Source organism: Miscanthus floridulus, chromosome 8, assembly GCF_019320115.1.
Source record: "Miscanthus floridulus cultivar M001 chromosome 8, ASM1932011v1, whole genome shotgun sequence".
NCBI lineage: Eukaryota > Viridiplantae > Streptophyta > Magnoliopsida > Poales > Poaceae > Miscanthus > Miscanthus floridulus.
The window spans coordinates 50,991,779-51,007,909 of record NC_089587.1 but is presented as its reverse complement, the minus strand read 5'-3'; the positions used below and the strand labels follow the sequence as shown (position 1 = coordinate 51,007,909).

The window sequence follows — 16,131 nt, the reverse complement described above, 5'->3', positions numbered from 1 at the left end:
GGGGAGGTGACCGGTGACCTCTCTGCGTCAGAGTCGTCAAGGTCCTCATCCGCCCAACGACGAGCCTTGGAACGTCCCATCGATCCGTCCCCAGGGTGGAAGGGGGAGGCGAGGGGGGACAGAGAGGACGACGGGCTGGGCGCGGAGGGGTGCACAAGGAAGATGTCGAGCCCCGACGCCGGATCAGGCTGCTATGGCGAATAGGGCGCCGAGGCGTCCTCGTCATCCGAGACATCCTCGACGAGAACCAGCGACTCGTCCTCCACCAACGGCGATTCGGGCTCGGCGGCGGTGGGGGGGCACGCCAGAGACGGCTCCCCCGTAGGGCTATGGGGAGCTCGTGTCGACGGTGACCGCCCCCGGCGGTGGAGGAGGCATGGGTGGCACCGTCAACTCTATAGAGGAAGGAGCGGGCTCCACAGGCGATGTTGGCAGCGGCGCGGCCTCCCTGTGAACGGCCGAGGTGCCCGCACCCGGCCTAGCGGCCTCAGCGCGTTTGCCGGTCGCGACGGTGATGGCCACGACAGCGACAGCCTCCAGCGGCGTCGAAGGGGCGGAGTGGGTGGGGTGACGCCGGATTGGGGCCCCTGGCGAGGCTGCGCAGAACCCGCGGGCTCGGCACCGGCGGGGGAACCCGTTTGGGCCGGCACGGCGTCCGACGCAGGTGGCGGATCCTCCGTGCACGGCCTTAGGGCGGCTGCGGGCTGGCTCCGGCGGTGGATGGGGCAGTGGGGGCGTCGGTGGATGAAGTTTCCGCGGTGGCGGCGACCGCCCCATGTGGCCGCGGGACGCCGGAGGAGCAGCCCGACGCGGAAGGCGGCGGCGGCCGTCCGGTGCACTCGAGCGCACCCGCATGTGGGCGAGGAGAGGATGGTGGCGCAGCCGTGGAGGCAAGCTCCGGCTTAGCCGACATCGAGGAGGGGGCGGCCGTCATGGCCGGCGCCCGCCCGAGCGGCGAGGGCGCGGCTGGCCTGCCATGGCCGGCTGCCGCGCGCGGAGGGTGAAGGACTGGTGTGGACAAAGGTAGGGGGCTGCCGCCGGCGGCGGCGGCACCCGGGTGAAACCCTAACGGGCCGCTAGGCCCATCCAGCAGGTGCTCCGGATGAAATTCCCCTGTATCATCGGTTCAATCATGCCTGAATGATAAGACTTGCGGTGGTCGTCAGGCATCTGACAACGCGTTCGAGGGCCCCGGAGGGGGGGGCGCGGGGGAGGGATCGAGCTGTTGGCTCCGACGACGAACAGCAACTCGCCAACTGGGACGGCGGCAGCATCCAACTTTGTGCATGAACGGGGACAAGCTGCCAGATATTGGGTGGGGCGATAGGTCAGGTGGTGTGTCTGCTCGTGGTAGTGCCCACCGGCCGCGGTTCGAACCCCGGCCTCGCACTGGGAACGAGCGAATCGCTCTCCCAGCGTATTTCCGTTCAAATGAATGGGAATGGGGATCTCCCCGGTTATTAAAAAAAAAGAGCTAGGGATGCTGAGGCGTTGTCGTCAGCCGTCACCTCGGGCGGGCTAGGCAGGCTTGCCAGGGAATCAACGTGATCCAACAGAACCTGCGATGTGAAAGACAAGTGTGAGCTGAGCTGCACGGCCTGCACCCACTTCAAAAGTGTGCAGTGTGTGTTTTTCTGTGGCTCCTATCTTGTGTAATGTAAGCCAAGGATCACAGAAAATGCTCTCCAGTCTCCATAAAGAGGTAAAATTTCTTTCACCAGTTATGCCTTCAAACTCAGTGTTAAAATTAACATTATTATTACTTAGGGCATGTTTGGAATGCGGGATTTTTTTTCCGTTCCTGTACTTTTTCCTGTGAAAATGAACTGATTCCTGTGCAATTCCTGTGAAATTCCTGCGTTCCAAACAGGCCCTTAAACTAAATCGCATTTTTCGAATGAAAAATTCCAGTGAAGAAGCTACTGAACCTTGTGCTAATGCCATACTAATCTGTTTCTTCTGTTCCATTAACCACCAGTGGTAACTGTTTGTAAACGGTAATTCTCATAAAATGCTCAGTTGATACCTTGGAACATGTTTAATGTTTTTAACTGTATGTTACAAAGCAAAAGGTTGCAGTCCATATGTAGAGAAGGGTCTAAGTGTCACTTATGTCAGCAGTCAGCTGTTGTGAAACCATGAAAGCTCTTCGCTACGCAACTCAGATCCAACCGATAAGCCAAGGAATGCATTTCTAGAGCCAGTTTAGTTCACTTCATTTTGCCAAAAATTTCAAAGATTTCCCGTCACATCGAATCTTTGGACGCATACATGAAGCATTAAATATAAATAAAAAATAAAACTAATTACACAGTTTAGACGAAATCCACGAGACGAATCTTTTAAGCCTAATTAGACTATGATTGGACATTAATTACCAAATAACAACGAAAATGCTACAGTAGCATTTCGCCAAAAAATTTGCCAACCAAATAGGCCCCTAGTACTGACTTTCAGGGGCATGCCGTTTTTTTTAATCTAGATTTGTAGCTATTATTAATCAAGCATAACATATCAAGGGGAGATTTATCATCAAGTAATTTAGCGATAATCCAGGAACAGATACGGCGGCAAATGGAGGAGAATGGACTTGTGATCCACCATTAAAATCACAGAAAGGGTACTTCATCCATAGCCCTCTATGGGTTTTCATTTTTCACAGGAGCTTAGTTTTCTTACTCCTGGTGGACTTCTGGAAACAGAGAACTGTTGCTGTTGGTCCAGTATCAATGAACCTTAGGCCCTGTTTAGATCACACCCAAAAACCAAAAATTTTCAAGATTCCCCGTCACATCAAATCTTGCGGCACATGCATGGAACATTAAATGTAGGTAAAAAGAATAACTAATTGCACAGTTTACCTGTAATTGGCGAGACGAATATTTTAAGCCTAAATAGTCCATAATTGGACAATTTTTGCTAAATACAAACGAAAGTGCTACAGTAGCCAAAAGCCAAAATTTTTCGGAACTAAACGCGCCCTTAAACTGGCTAGTGTTTTCCGAAACAACACCCTACCCCCATGTCCACTGTAGCCTGGGTATAACAAACTCATGAACTGACCCATCAATTTGATTTTTTTTTCCAGCACCGTCCACGAATCATAGAGAATTGGTTGGGTTTCATCATTCAGTTCAGATGGTACACGTGCTGCGATGTGAAAAATGTTGCAGACTGTGCTGTTCAAAAGTTACTCCAGTTTTTCAACAGCAGAACATACAACATGCATTGGTAAGAACTAGAAAGCATATGCAGAAGTATATAGATAGAAGTTAAATGTGTTCAAACAAGGATTGCGTGTTCGTGATCATCAGACAAACGCATAAACAATAAATTTTCTCAATGCATCGAGACTACAATTCTGTATGCAAGTGTGAATGTGTGGCACAACAGAAAAGAGACTTTCTACTATCATCATGAAGCCTAGATTTATTTCAATAACCATTTGCAAAACCATAGCTACAAAATTGCAGTATTGAGCCTGCTCAAGATAGATAGTTACAAAACTGGCAAACTCACAGCGATCTGCCAATTATAGTCCCATGGACCGTGGTGCCCAAACCCAATCAATGAAAATTGATGGTTTGACAATTCAGTTCGGCTAGCAGTAGGGATGCAACCAGATGGACAGATATTATCAATACAAAGATGGATAGTCTCTTTTTTCTTTTCTCGAATTCAGTCGGACACAATAGTGTTCGATGTGTCGGTTATATCTATATCTGTATCTGTATCTGATATCTGACCGAGTATCAGATTCGGATACGGATATTCAAGTGTCCAGATACAGATTATCCACTTAGTATCTGAATCCCTTCGGTCAGATGATCAGAAAATAACAGTATCATTTCCACTCCTAACTGGCAGAAAAATGGGTGCAAGAAACACCCTACCTTCCAATAAGGAGAGCATCCAAATTGTGTTTCTTGATATCTGAACTGGCACTCAGAACTTTGGAATCACCTTGTTCAATACCAATAAGCTGGTGATGGATAGGGCTGTCACCTCCAATAAAATTGGGATGCAACAGATAACATAAAAAAAAAAAATCAAAAAACACAATTCCACCATGTTGATCAGATGGCTCTAGCATAGTTGCATGAATTGCCATCTAAGAGTCAGTTAGCACCTATGAATAACCACAAGATCAGAAATGCATGCTAGAAAATGCACAACAGCAGGAAATAAAAAATGGACCAGGGAGAACCAACACCATTCAACCACTAAATGACTAAACCACACCATCTGATCCACCGAAATAGATATGTTGCTACAGGTAGCAATTGCATAGTAGTAGCAGGCACAACCACATAGCAAATACCAAACCTCACTAACAGAAACACAACCTCTAGCAACATTTATTTTTGGTTCATGCAACATGGCAGAAACAAACAACCTGCCTTTTATTTATTACATCACAGACGAGCAGGGACAGCACCTGGGTGTCCCGGTTTTCAGTGGAGTTCCTTGAGGAAGTCAGCGTGGTCAACCAGAACCTACAATGTGAACGATGAAAGGTCACGTTTCCGGGGCAACTACATTCTTTCGGAAGAAGGGAAAATTGGGCAGAGGGTGCAATAACAATATAAATATAGGATTATAGGTATAGCAAACTAGTTCTAAATATTAGTGACAAACTAGCTACCATTTCTGTTTTGTTTTTTTTTAAATCACGTTTTTCTATATTTGAGGGGCTAAGTTAAGTCACACAGGTATATCCGATAGTTAATAGTTGACATGATGATGGAGATACAAATGTTGGCTATAGCTTTCCAGTAATAAATCCTGTTTATAATGGCTTGGCTTCACAGGTGCATCCAGTTTAAGCTTTGTAACTATGGGTAGTGCAAAACTTTATTTAAAACATTAATCATTTCATTATCATTAGCTCTAGATTTGAAGAAAGCAGTAGTTAATTTACCAGCTAACGGTACAAAAAGATGGAAGACATACCACTTTCCAGCCATCTGGATGAACAAAAGAGGCGATCTTAGTGTTGATCCCAGGTAGCGGCCCTGGCTGCCGCAAAATCTTGCCACCTAGTTCTTTGGTTGCCAGATCAACCGCCTCGGCACTCTTGTACACATCGTTGGTGCCAATGGCAACCTGCACTTACATAAGCCAAACAATTAAAAACGCCAAAATATTAATAGGAAAGTGCTGCTGATAAAAGATTGCAAAGACCTGAGCTGAGCATATGCATTTCCCTTGCTATATTCTGTGACTCCATAGTTGTATATCAACTCCAGAACAGTTGCCTTGTCCTCTTCAGCATAGCCCAATTTGGCAATGGTATACTGTATAATTCCAAAAATATTCAGTCTACTAAGATGAAAGAACACTACATCTAAAAAATTGCTTGGAACAACAGGTACCTTATAATCAGGTACGTCCTTCTTCGTTAGTAGCTTCATCCCAAGGGCCTGCATGGAAACAAACAATACATCATCATGTATGAGAGTGAGACTGCTCCCCTAGAGATACAAAGAAATATTTAGCATCTCCAACTTTTGTAATAGCCCAGCCTTACAAAAGGAAAAAAAAAACTTCTCATAGAACTTGATAGAACGCTCAAGATCACCAACACGAAGCATGACTTGGCAAAGAGGGTCATGTATCTCAGCCCTCTGGATAAGGGCAAACCTGTAGCCATCAGGGTCCTGTGCAAAGGCAATAACAGTGGATCCTCCCTTGACAAGACCAGGTTCACGAGTGATATTGCCACCCTTGGATTTAATATGCTCGGCCAACTTGTACACCTGCATTTGCATCCATGATGTCAATAAAAAAAATTGCATCTATCATATCATATGAACATAATTTCGCAGCATCGACATAGGCTATTGCAAATTGATGATACTTGCATCCTCATTAGCGATTCCGAAATGCTCAAAGCCCTCTCCAATGTCATACTTGACAACACCATAGTCTGTTGAACAAGGGTGAACTTTTTAGCACAGTAGAAGCAGTTACACAAAATTGAAATGCTTTACCAGGAAAAGAATTGGTCAGTTCATATGAAGAGATAAATATATCTTTCTTATCGGGTTGATACATATGTACAACTGCAAACATATGTGGCATATTGGAGAAACTGTGCCACAAAACTTTTGGCAGCTCAGTGAACATACTGTATGTCAATTCAAGTGCGAAGTTGGTGTCCTCTGGTCCAAAGCCAAGGAAGGCGTTGGTGTACTTCTCATCAGGAACATCTCTTTTCCTCAGCAGTTTCATCCCAAAGCATTCTGTGTAGTACCTACCACAATGACAAAGATCACATCAGAACCATGATCTAACTTGCAGATATTGCAAATGTCACTTAGAATATAGCAACATACTTGATCGTGCGGTCTAGATCCCCGACACGGTAAACCGCATGGAACATCCTCTTGCTGTCCTGTTTATGCCACTCAAGCACAGCCTCAGCTGGCTTCACGGCTTCACTACCAGTTGCCATCCCTGATGCAAGAGTTGTACATTTAATAAAAAAGGGAGGGGGTGTAATCTTGATCAAAACGTTGAGGCGTCCAGATCCCAGATTATGACCATTGTGTCATGTGTGCACAATTCTGGCAGAAAATCATATTGCTTGAAGACCTTTTATCAGTACATGGAAGTGGAACATCCAATTAGTCAATGTTTTTCTCTTCTCTGAGAATTAGAAATACCACTCTCTCCTACATCTCTTATCATACAAATGGATCAGTGCTCACCTGACAGAACTCAAGGTAATACATCTCTCTCTCCACTTTCCCCATTTCACTCCCAATCCCAAAGTACATCTATATTGGAAAGACAGCAGCAAAAGTCGCAGCTCAACCAAATCAACATGCAAGGATCCCCATTGGAGAACTTTGGTGATGCATTAGCCATCCATTTGATGGACACACATAACCGGAAAAAAGAAGAAGATGAAGATGGGTGGGCCTCCCTGCTCTTACAAAGATCCTCTTGATGTCTGGCAATCTAAAATTAGACTCTTGAGGACGAAGGCACAAAGGTGGCCTTTAAAAGTAAACTCTGAAATTAGAGAGGATAAGCATCTGTTTGAAAATTTGCATCTTTCAGATGTGGAAGCTGATAGAATTAAACATGTGCTGCTGCTGTTTTGTGGAACGTCTGGAAACTGAGGAACTCACTCTGTTTTCAGGGAGCAATCTGGACGGACGTGAAGGTAATTATGTACTGTGTTGAATACACTTGCGCTTACACGCTCTGAACTCTGATGGTGACACTTCAATAATGCTCGTGAGATAATAAAGCGGGGGAGCAAGAGATTTGCCGAATTATATTAGAAGAACTAAAGAAAAAGGGGAACATTTTCCCTAAATTAAAAATGAAGATGGAAGCCCTAGCAAGATAGGTCCTGTAAACATAGATTATCTTTACAGGGCATCGAAGTGCAAACCCTCCCGTTCTCTTTCCCATTTCAGCATTTGGGGAAAAGGGAACACAAAGGCCAAATCAATAGAACAGTGACGAAAAAGAAAAGTAATCTTTAGGTAAACGGAGATGTTCCTTCTTCAAAAGAAATGTAACAGAAAATCTGCAGGGTGGCCTCATCCGGCCAAGAGCCCAGGAACCGCGGAATCAGGAGAGCATGCTGATGGGTAGGGCAGAGATGATGGGTTTGGAGGTGGACGCTCACCTTGGGTTGGACTCCGACGGGCGACGGCTCTGCACAGCAGTGTCCACTCCCCTGTTGCTTTGGCTTCCTCGTCCTTGCAATACGGCTATACAGCCTGTTCGAAAAACTAAAAACATAAACATGGTTCATATAAACAGTGCACGTGTGAGAGGGGGTTTATATAAACAGTGCACGTGTGAGAGGGGGTTTATATAAACAGTGCACGTGTGAGAGGGCCTGGCCAGCCCCAGCCAGCCAACCGCTCCCGCCGAACAGGCTAATATACAGCCATACAGGCTACCGCCGCTACAGTGTACTGTGTACACTCTACGGTCCACACAGGCGACGAGAGGAGAGAGCCCAACGTGCCACACGCGAGAACATAGCCTAAATACGTGCTAGTTAGTCATTTCTTCATGTGTTTTTAGATACCAAAAAAAAATCTCGCCTCTGCATTCACGCATGAATGATATATAATATAGCCTAAATACTTCATGTTTTATACATACTAGCAAATATGCTTGTGCGTTGCAACGGAAAATATAACTTATTATGTATTGTCATCTTGATGACTTTTGTCATGCTTGATGTATGATGCTCTAACTCGAATGAGTCGAGTTTATGTGTTGTAATTCGTTTGGAGATCGTACTTCCCACATGGGCGAACACTCTATTGTAACTCGTATGGACCTAGGATATACGATAGAATGGTGGACTTGGAAAACAATATATATATATATATATATATATATATATATATATATATATATATATATATATATATATATATATATATATATATATATATATATATATATATATATATTAATCTAACTCGTAATGCATAAGAGAGATTGAAAGATTGGAGGTAACCGAACAACTATGAGCTATTTTGGACTATGAAACCTTTCTCCATTACAGATAAATATTATATTAGATATAATAAATAGTCGGTGGATGTCAGATTGTACTATTCTATATGTATATTTTTGTGTCAGTTTTTTATAACAATTAAAAGTGTTATAGGTTCTTTTTCGGATGAACAATATTGTGCTATGACGAATCTTATAATAACCACTACTATTTATTAAATGGAGCTAATTTAAACTTGCCTCCCGGCAGCAGTTATTACCGAATTTTTTACTTTTTAGCCCTTTTTCGAAAGTTTCTCACAAATAGACCCCTGGCGGAAAGAATTCAGAAAATGGACCCTAGCTCGGCGCCACCGATGCTGGCGCCGAGCTCGGCGCCAGCGTCCCTGGCGCCGAGCCCCTGGGCTGGGGCAAACTTACATGGAAGGAAGCTCGGCGCCAGTCACTCTGGCGCCGAGCTCGGCGCCGTTGACGCTGGCGCCGAGCATGCAGTACGACGTGCGTGAATAGCAAAGTACGACGTGCGTGATTTTACAGCAGAGGTCAGAGGGCCAGATTACGCCAGAGGGGGAGGAAGGAAAGAAGAATTCGCTGGATCAGGGACATGCAGCCGGGCGGGCAGGGCCAAGCCTTGTCGTCCGTGTGCCGTCCCAGACGGGTAGGGCTGAATACCAGACCAATCTGTCGATGGATCGATTGATGCGCGAGCAGAAGTGAAATTTTTGTATTTTGGTCCCTTTTGAAAACATTTTAACCTAGCCTGTTGCGGGTGCCGGGAAACCATTCAGAGCGGTAGAGACGATGCTACCGGAGGTAGTGCATGCCCGCTGCCTAGTCTGTTGCGGCAAGCCAAGGTAACGTCTCGGCGCCATAGGTCATGGCGCCGACCACTAAATTTAACCTAACACCCTAGTTTTACCGTGAGACGGATATATAAAATTTTGGCTAAGTCCCTAAATTTACCATGACTTGGACATTGTTAAATTCTAAGTTGTCCATGAGATGGTAAATTTACCGTGAGATGGACAACTTAGAATTTGACTAAGTCTTTAAATTTACCATGAGATGGACATGCTGAAATTTGTGGGACAGACATATGCAAAAATGGCTAACTCTAGAGTTTTACCATGACTTGGACATTGACAAATTTAAAATTTTACCATGACTTGGATATTGAGAAATGTGGCTAACTCTAGAGTTTTACACTGATTTGATATTTGAGCACTTAAAACAACATAGGAATACTTAGGATAAAAAATAATCTAGGGTTCATGTTGATGAACGAGCCTAAAATTGTTTCTAAGTGTTGGATCAATAGTTAACACCCTTTTTCATGATGCAGTTTTGACCATAGTAAAACTATAGTTTTTTTAGATATAAAGTTTGACCTTTAATAGAAGTTGTAGTTTGAGTTGAGTGCAACAAACTTTGTTTTTGGACCTAAACCTAAATCAATTTTTAACATGGCCAAATAGTGACCACAAGTTTGAATACAGTGCTATGTTGTAGCAGTGAATTGACATGTTTGCGATATTTTATCTTCCAAATTTGTATAGCAACTCAATTTAATACCTTACTACGAGTTTGAGTACTCTCTGAGGATATGACAACAAAACAAGTCTCGTCAAGTTTGGACTTAGCCACGGTAAAAAATCAGACCATCTCGTGGTAAATATACATATGTCCATCTCATGGTAAAATCACAGATTTAGACAGATTGTAACATATCCAAGTCACAATAAAATTCAAATTACATATCCATGGTAATTCTAGTCTCTAAGTCATAGCAAAAATTCAGACTTAGCCATTTTTGCATATGTCTGTCCCACGGTAAAAATCAAATTTGACAATGTCCAAGTCATGGTAAAAATCCAGGCTTAACAAATTTTAGCATGTCCATCTCACGGTAAAACTAGGGTGTTAGCCAAAATTTTATATATCCATTTTGGCATGCTCGGCGCCAGCGTCAATGGCGCCGAGCTCGGCGCCAGCATCTACGGCGCCAAGCTCGGCGCCAGAGTGACTGGCGCCGAGCTTCCTTCCATGTAAATTTGCCCTAGCCCAGGGGCTCGGCGTACTTTACGAGACGAACGTTTTGAGCCTAATTAGTCAACGATTGGATAATTATTACCAAATACAAACGAAACACTACAGTGCACTACAGTAGCTTAAATTTTTTGCGGCGCCAACTTTGAGGGCAAACTAAACGCGCCCCAGCTCAAGTACGCCTTCGCGTCGTTCGAGGTTGGCCGGAGGCTCTTCGACCGCGACTGCTAGTCCACTAGTTCCTCGATCGGTGTCGTCGTCATCTCGAAGGCGTCCGGAACCACCAGCGCCGGGGTGCTGTGGTAGACGCAGTAGCCGCGGACGGCGTCGGGAGGGAACTGCGAGTATGGCACGAAGTGGACGCGGGCCTGGGCTCTCCTCTGCTCCTCGCCCGTCAGCTTGTCTCCTCGCCCGTCAGCTTGTCGCCGACGAGCCACACCTTGCTGCTGCAGTGACTCCAGCCAGAAAGGAGAATAAGGCCCCGTTTAGTTCCATCCAAAAGCTAAAAAATTTTGCGTAGTATTCGTCACATCGAATCTTGCGGCACATGCATGGAGTACTAAATGTAGACGAAAAAAAAACTAATTACACAGTTGGGTGAAAAATCGCGAGACAAAACTTTCGAACCTAATTAGTCCATAATTAGACACTAATTACCAAATACAAACGAAAGTGCTACAGTACCTAAAACCCAAAAATTTTCGGAACTAAACGGGGCCTAAGATGCTCGTGCGTCTCTGGGCGCAGCTCCTGCTTCAGAGACTCGTACAGGTCCTTGTCGACTATCTGAACCTGCACGAATGCGTCAACCAACGGACTCTCGTTCACAAACAAATCCAACATCGTTTGTGATATGGCAGCAATGTTAACAACGCATGGCAGCAACAGCAGCTACCTACGTACCTGGATGGCTGGATCTCTCGTTGGCAGAGCGCCGAAGCCAGAACGGCCGCCATCTTGCCGCCGGCGTCTCCCAGGAGGAGCACGTCGGTGGTGCCCCGAGGGATCACGTGGAGCACGGCGGTGGCGGCCAGGCTGGTCCCATCGACGATCATGGTCCTCAGGTCAGGTTTCCCAGGCTGTTGTTCAGCTCGTTTGCCTGCACACGTCCACAGCAGGGCAAGCTGGCGCTGTCAGAGCCATTATTCACTTAGTGCCTGTTTAGTTCCTAAAATTTTGTAAAATTTTTCAAGATTCTCCGTCACATCGAATCTTTAGACGCATGCATGAAGCATTAAATATAAATAAAAAATAAAACTAATTACACAGTTTAGACAAAATTTACGAGACGAATCTTTTAAACCTAATTAGACTATGATTGGACATTAATTATTAAATAACAACAAAAATGCTACAGTACCATTTTCTAAAAAATTTCGTCAGCTAAACGAGCCTTTCTTCTTCTTTTTATGCTAGTTGTCTTTATTTACAGCGCGGTGAAAACTTAACTCAAGCTACGTCAGCACAGTGAAAACTTTCAATTCGAATTCAGAGGAGTAGTTGGCATGGGTTCAATGCAGCCTGCCTGCCGCTGGGATTATGCTTCCTTCGCCTTCGCGGCATGCGGCTGGCTGGTCAGATCATCGATAGATTAAGACAGCAATTCCTCACCGCTACAGCATGTACACCGTTTTTTTAGTTAGGCTGTGTTTAGTTGGGTGAAATTTAAGAATTTGGTTATTGTAGCACTTTCGTTTTTATTTGACAATTAGTATTTAATTATGGACTAATTAGGCTTAAAATGTTCGTCTCGCGATTTCCAACCAAACTGTGCAATTAGTTTTTTTTCGTCTACATTTAATGCTCCATGCACGTATCGCAAGATTCGATGTGATAGGTACTATAACACTTTTTGGGAAAACTTTTTGGAACTAAACAAGACATTATATGAAATGTTTATAATAATATAAACCGTATCGGACCATTTAAGTTTAAGAAAAAGAAGTGTTTCACCCTCAGTAGAATAATGTTTAGACAAAAAAATATACCAACTGAGATCTCACAGAATACAGAGAAAAGCTACGTAAAAGATAAAACAAAATAAAAATATAAAAAAGAATGAAATGAACTCAAAGATAATCATGGAACATCACATTTTTACAACGTAAACATTCCAAAATACATCATAGAATATCATATGTATGCCGCATGAACATCACAAAAAAATACATCATAGACCATCAAATGTGTACCACATGAGGCATCACAAAAAACATTATAGAATATCACATGTATAATATGTAAACATCATAAAATACATCATATGACATCACATGTATACTACATAAACATCACAAAATGCATCATAAAACATCATATGTATACTGTGTGAACATCACACATTACATCATAAAACATCACACACATACTACGTGAACATCGTAAAAATAAATTATAAAACATCACATGTAACTACATGAACATCATAAAAAACACTATAGAACATAACATGTATACTACGTGAATATCATATGTATAATATATGAACATTACATGTATACCATGTGAACATAAAAAAATATAATAGAACATTGCATGTATACTACGTGAACTCACAAAATACATCATAGAACATAGCATGTATATTACGTGAATATCACAAAAAATACATTATAAAAACATCACGTGTATACCACGTCAGCATCACAAAAAAATATATCATACAACATCACAAAAAATACACCATAGGACATAACATGTATATACCACGTGAACATCGCAAAAATATCATAGAACACCATATGCATACTACGTGAACATCATAACATCTCATAGAATACAAAAAATAAAAAAGTAAACATGAAAATAATTCATTAGGGTAAAATAGAAAATAAAATTATTCTTTTTGCTAAGACTTATGGAGAACTCTCCATTTCTGTTGAGATAGGTTTGGTGCATGCACAATTATTCTATTGTTTTCAGACAAGCTGCCATTCTTTTTCCGTTTGTTGGTTTACCTAAGAAGTTTAGTTAACCACTAGCTAGATGGTCCTGCAACTATGTTTTAGAGGGTACTTCAGCAACTATAGCCAATACCATGTCATTTGGACTCTTACTATGCAATGCATTGAGCTTATTCAGGGATCTGATGTAGTTTCTAACATGATGCAGATCTTATTATTTTATTGTGAATTCTTCGATTTATAGTTTCTATTTTGTCGGTTACTGGTTGTAGATGTATTCAACTCATTTAAAAGCTTACAACTCATTTAAAAGCTGTTAAGCTGAAAGAATTTTATAATCTCTGCAGAACTGGGAATAAGAAAACAGATTGGCATACCAAGCTAAAAAAGTCATTCTCACATGCTCTAAATCATCCAGGAACATTGATCATGGCAAGTTTCCAAGATACTGGACGTACAAAAGGTTGATTCTTACAAATCCGCCATTTCAGAGGGATTGTGAGTTCTATGTTTTCTATTGATCATGGAACATGATAAACAAGCAAAAAATATATTTACAGTTTACAATATTATTTATAGGTTCGTGTACAATTCTTTCGCTTTGCATTGCACTAGAACTAAGATATTTCATAAAACAGAAAAACAAACAGATACAGGATAAGATTGGAGTCAACATGACTTTGGGTAAAAAGAATCTGCAAACAAGTTGGCTCTCCAAGCACAGGCAACCATCCATGTGATGTGCTTGATACGATCATGAAAATGAAAGGAATCATTACAAGAAAATGTTGTATGAAAGATAGTAAATTTTCAAGACGCACTATTCCAGTTGAAGACTATGTATATAGAAACATGGAAAGAATGAGTCCATTTGACGTCATCTATGAGCTCTACGTATATGATCCTTTTGTGGGAGGTATTGCTATCACTAAAGATAACATATCTGGACCTAAAAAAGTTTATAAAGGATGTCCAATGTTATTGGATGGTGTATTCTACTCAGTTCTCTATTATGGATACCAATGGATACGTGAAAAGTTACACTTAGAGGTCCTCGATAACATTGACTCTAAGCTAGCCCTACAGACTTTTACCATTCGAAGCATTTGACGACTTTGTATTTCCTTATGTATGATTGGACTCCAATAAGTGAATGTTTCTACTGTAGCTACTCTATAATCTTATGTAAGAACTATAAAACACTCCTCTATATTTGGTATTTTAGGGGCATATGGTCTTTATCAAAGTCGGTAATGCATGGAGGAACATACACTTTTGAATATTTATTTAGTTATGTCCTTAGGAATGTTGCTTCTGCTGTTTGAGAAGGTGGGATGATTCTGGGAATGCATCAAATCCCTGCATATATGATATATGTGATTATGTTTTCTACACATTCGAATGTAAGTTCCACTCAGAGTTATACATGAATGAGTGATAGAAGAGGGTAGGATTATTCGAATATATGTTTATTTGTTGTGTGTTGTTTTAGACAACAAGAATGAGAGGATGAATAGTGAGAGAGCGAATAAGAGAGAGGAAGGTAAAGCGCCGAGTGTTCAGCCCCCGAGCCCCTCTCCACCTCCTCCCCCCTTTAGGGGATGTGGGAGAGGAGATTCTCTTCATGCCCCTCACTGGGGTTTGTATTTATAGAAACGTCACTATGGGCCACAAATGGACCCATGAAGGGGGCTTGTATTTATAAAAAAATGCCACTAAAGGCTACAAATGACCCCTAAATATTATTTGGTGAGACCTAGGCTATGTAATTGGGCCCTAAACATAATAGTGGGGGTCCCCAACATATGACACACCCCCAATAGTAGCCCCGCTGGCTTTGATCGAAAGTTCAAAAGTTAATAGCTAAATCCTACAAGGTGTGGCCCCAATTACAACTTGGATTTGGTACACAATTTTCGTCTATGCATAGAAAGTCTAGGGACTGCTTTGCCTCTAGCTAGTCTTCATCTTGTCTTCAGCTTGTCTTTGATGGCACCCTTTGCTCACGCCTCTATGGCCCAGCTCTTGGTGACTTTCTCCTCACAACTCAGCCTTTGTCGAAAAAAACACATTGGGGTGGTTGGAACAAGTGAGGTAGTTGACCAAGTCGAAATAGTCGTAAGGGCTCACGACTTGTGTTCAAGCCATCACTCACGAGCGACAGGCAACACTTCTGTCTTTGGGTGAATTACCTATCCAATGCGCTCCTCGCCAACCCTTCTTGGCCGACGCTTGTGGGAATTTCTTTCGAAGGTGGCAATGGCGATCGCTTCACTCCAAAACATGAAGTTAAAGTCGAAGATGCCGATGATGATTCCTTTGCCTGAAATGTTGGTGAAAATGAAGTCAGAGATGTCGATGGGGACTTTTGCCAAAATGCTAATGAAGGCATTGTTGATGATGCGGATGGCGTTATTGAATCCCCTTGCCAAAACCTTGGCAAAGATGTAGTTGATGAATACTGGAGTTGGCGATAAAGCCCCTAGCCAAAAAGTTGGCGAAGGCGAAGTTGATGATACCAAACTTGATGGTGAAACTCCTAGGCAAAGCATTGGTGGACGTGTTGTCGATGACGCTGAAGTTGGTGAGATCCGAGTGCTAAAAGGATCTTGAAGGTTGTGTCCTTTTTTTCTCCTTACATAGATTTTTGTTCAAACTCAAATTTCATATATACATAGATGAT

General features: G+C 42.8%; 1 protein-coding gene across 3 annotated transcripts; it reads right to left on the bottom strand.

Moving 5' to 3' along the window:
* Positions 1 to 4,193: 4,193 nt before the first annotated feature.
* On the bottom strand, positions 4,194 to 7,716 carry LOC136471982 (lactoylglutathione lyase-like). Of its 3 annotated transcripts, none has more exons than XM_066469727.1 (9): positions 7,649 to 7,716; positions 6,339 to 6,459; positions 6,132 to 6,256; positions 5,865 to 5,929; positions 5,531 to 5,759; positions 5,376 to 5,423; positions 5,185 to 5,297; positions 4,954 to 5,106; positions 4,194 to 4,496 (listed from the first exon to the last, which is right to left on the bottom strand). In XM_066469727.1, exons 2-6 carry the CDS (start codon positions 6,455 to 6,457, stop codon positions 5,383 to 5,385), a joined length of 579 nt encoding a protein of 192 aa, XP_066325824.1. In that variant the 5' UTR covers positions 6,458 to 6,459; positions 7,649 to 7,716; the 3' UTR covers positions 4,194 to 4,496; positions 4,954 to 5,106; positions 5,185 to 5,297; positions 5,376 to 5,382. The 3 variants fall into 3 exon arrangements, with proteins under 3 accessions (XP_066325824.1, XP_066325825.1, XP_066325826.1); XM_066469728.1 differs by lacking the exon at positions 7,649 to 7,716 and adding an exon at positions 6,547 to 7,122; XM_066469729.1 differs by lacking the exon at positions 7,649 to 7,716 and adding an exon at positions 6,714 to 7,122.
* Between the last annotated feature and the right edge of the window lie 8,415 nt (positions 7,717 to 16,131).

Bases quoted from the DNA above. Each gene is read 5' to 3' on its own strand.
- LOC136471982 (XM_066469727.1), bottom strand. From the start codon at position 6,457: ATGGCAACTGGTAGTGAAGCCGTGAAGCCAGCTGAGGCTGTGCTTGAG. The intron at 5,930-6,131 runs GTATGTTCACTG...CTTGTTCAACAG, and splicing joins CGCACTTGAATTGACATACA to ACTATGGTGTTGTCAAGTAT. The intron at 5,760-5,864 runs GCAAGTATCATC...ATGCAAATGCAG, and splicing joins TCGGAATCGCTAATGAGGAT to GTGTACAAGTTGGCCGAGCA.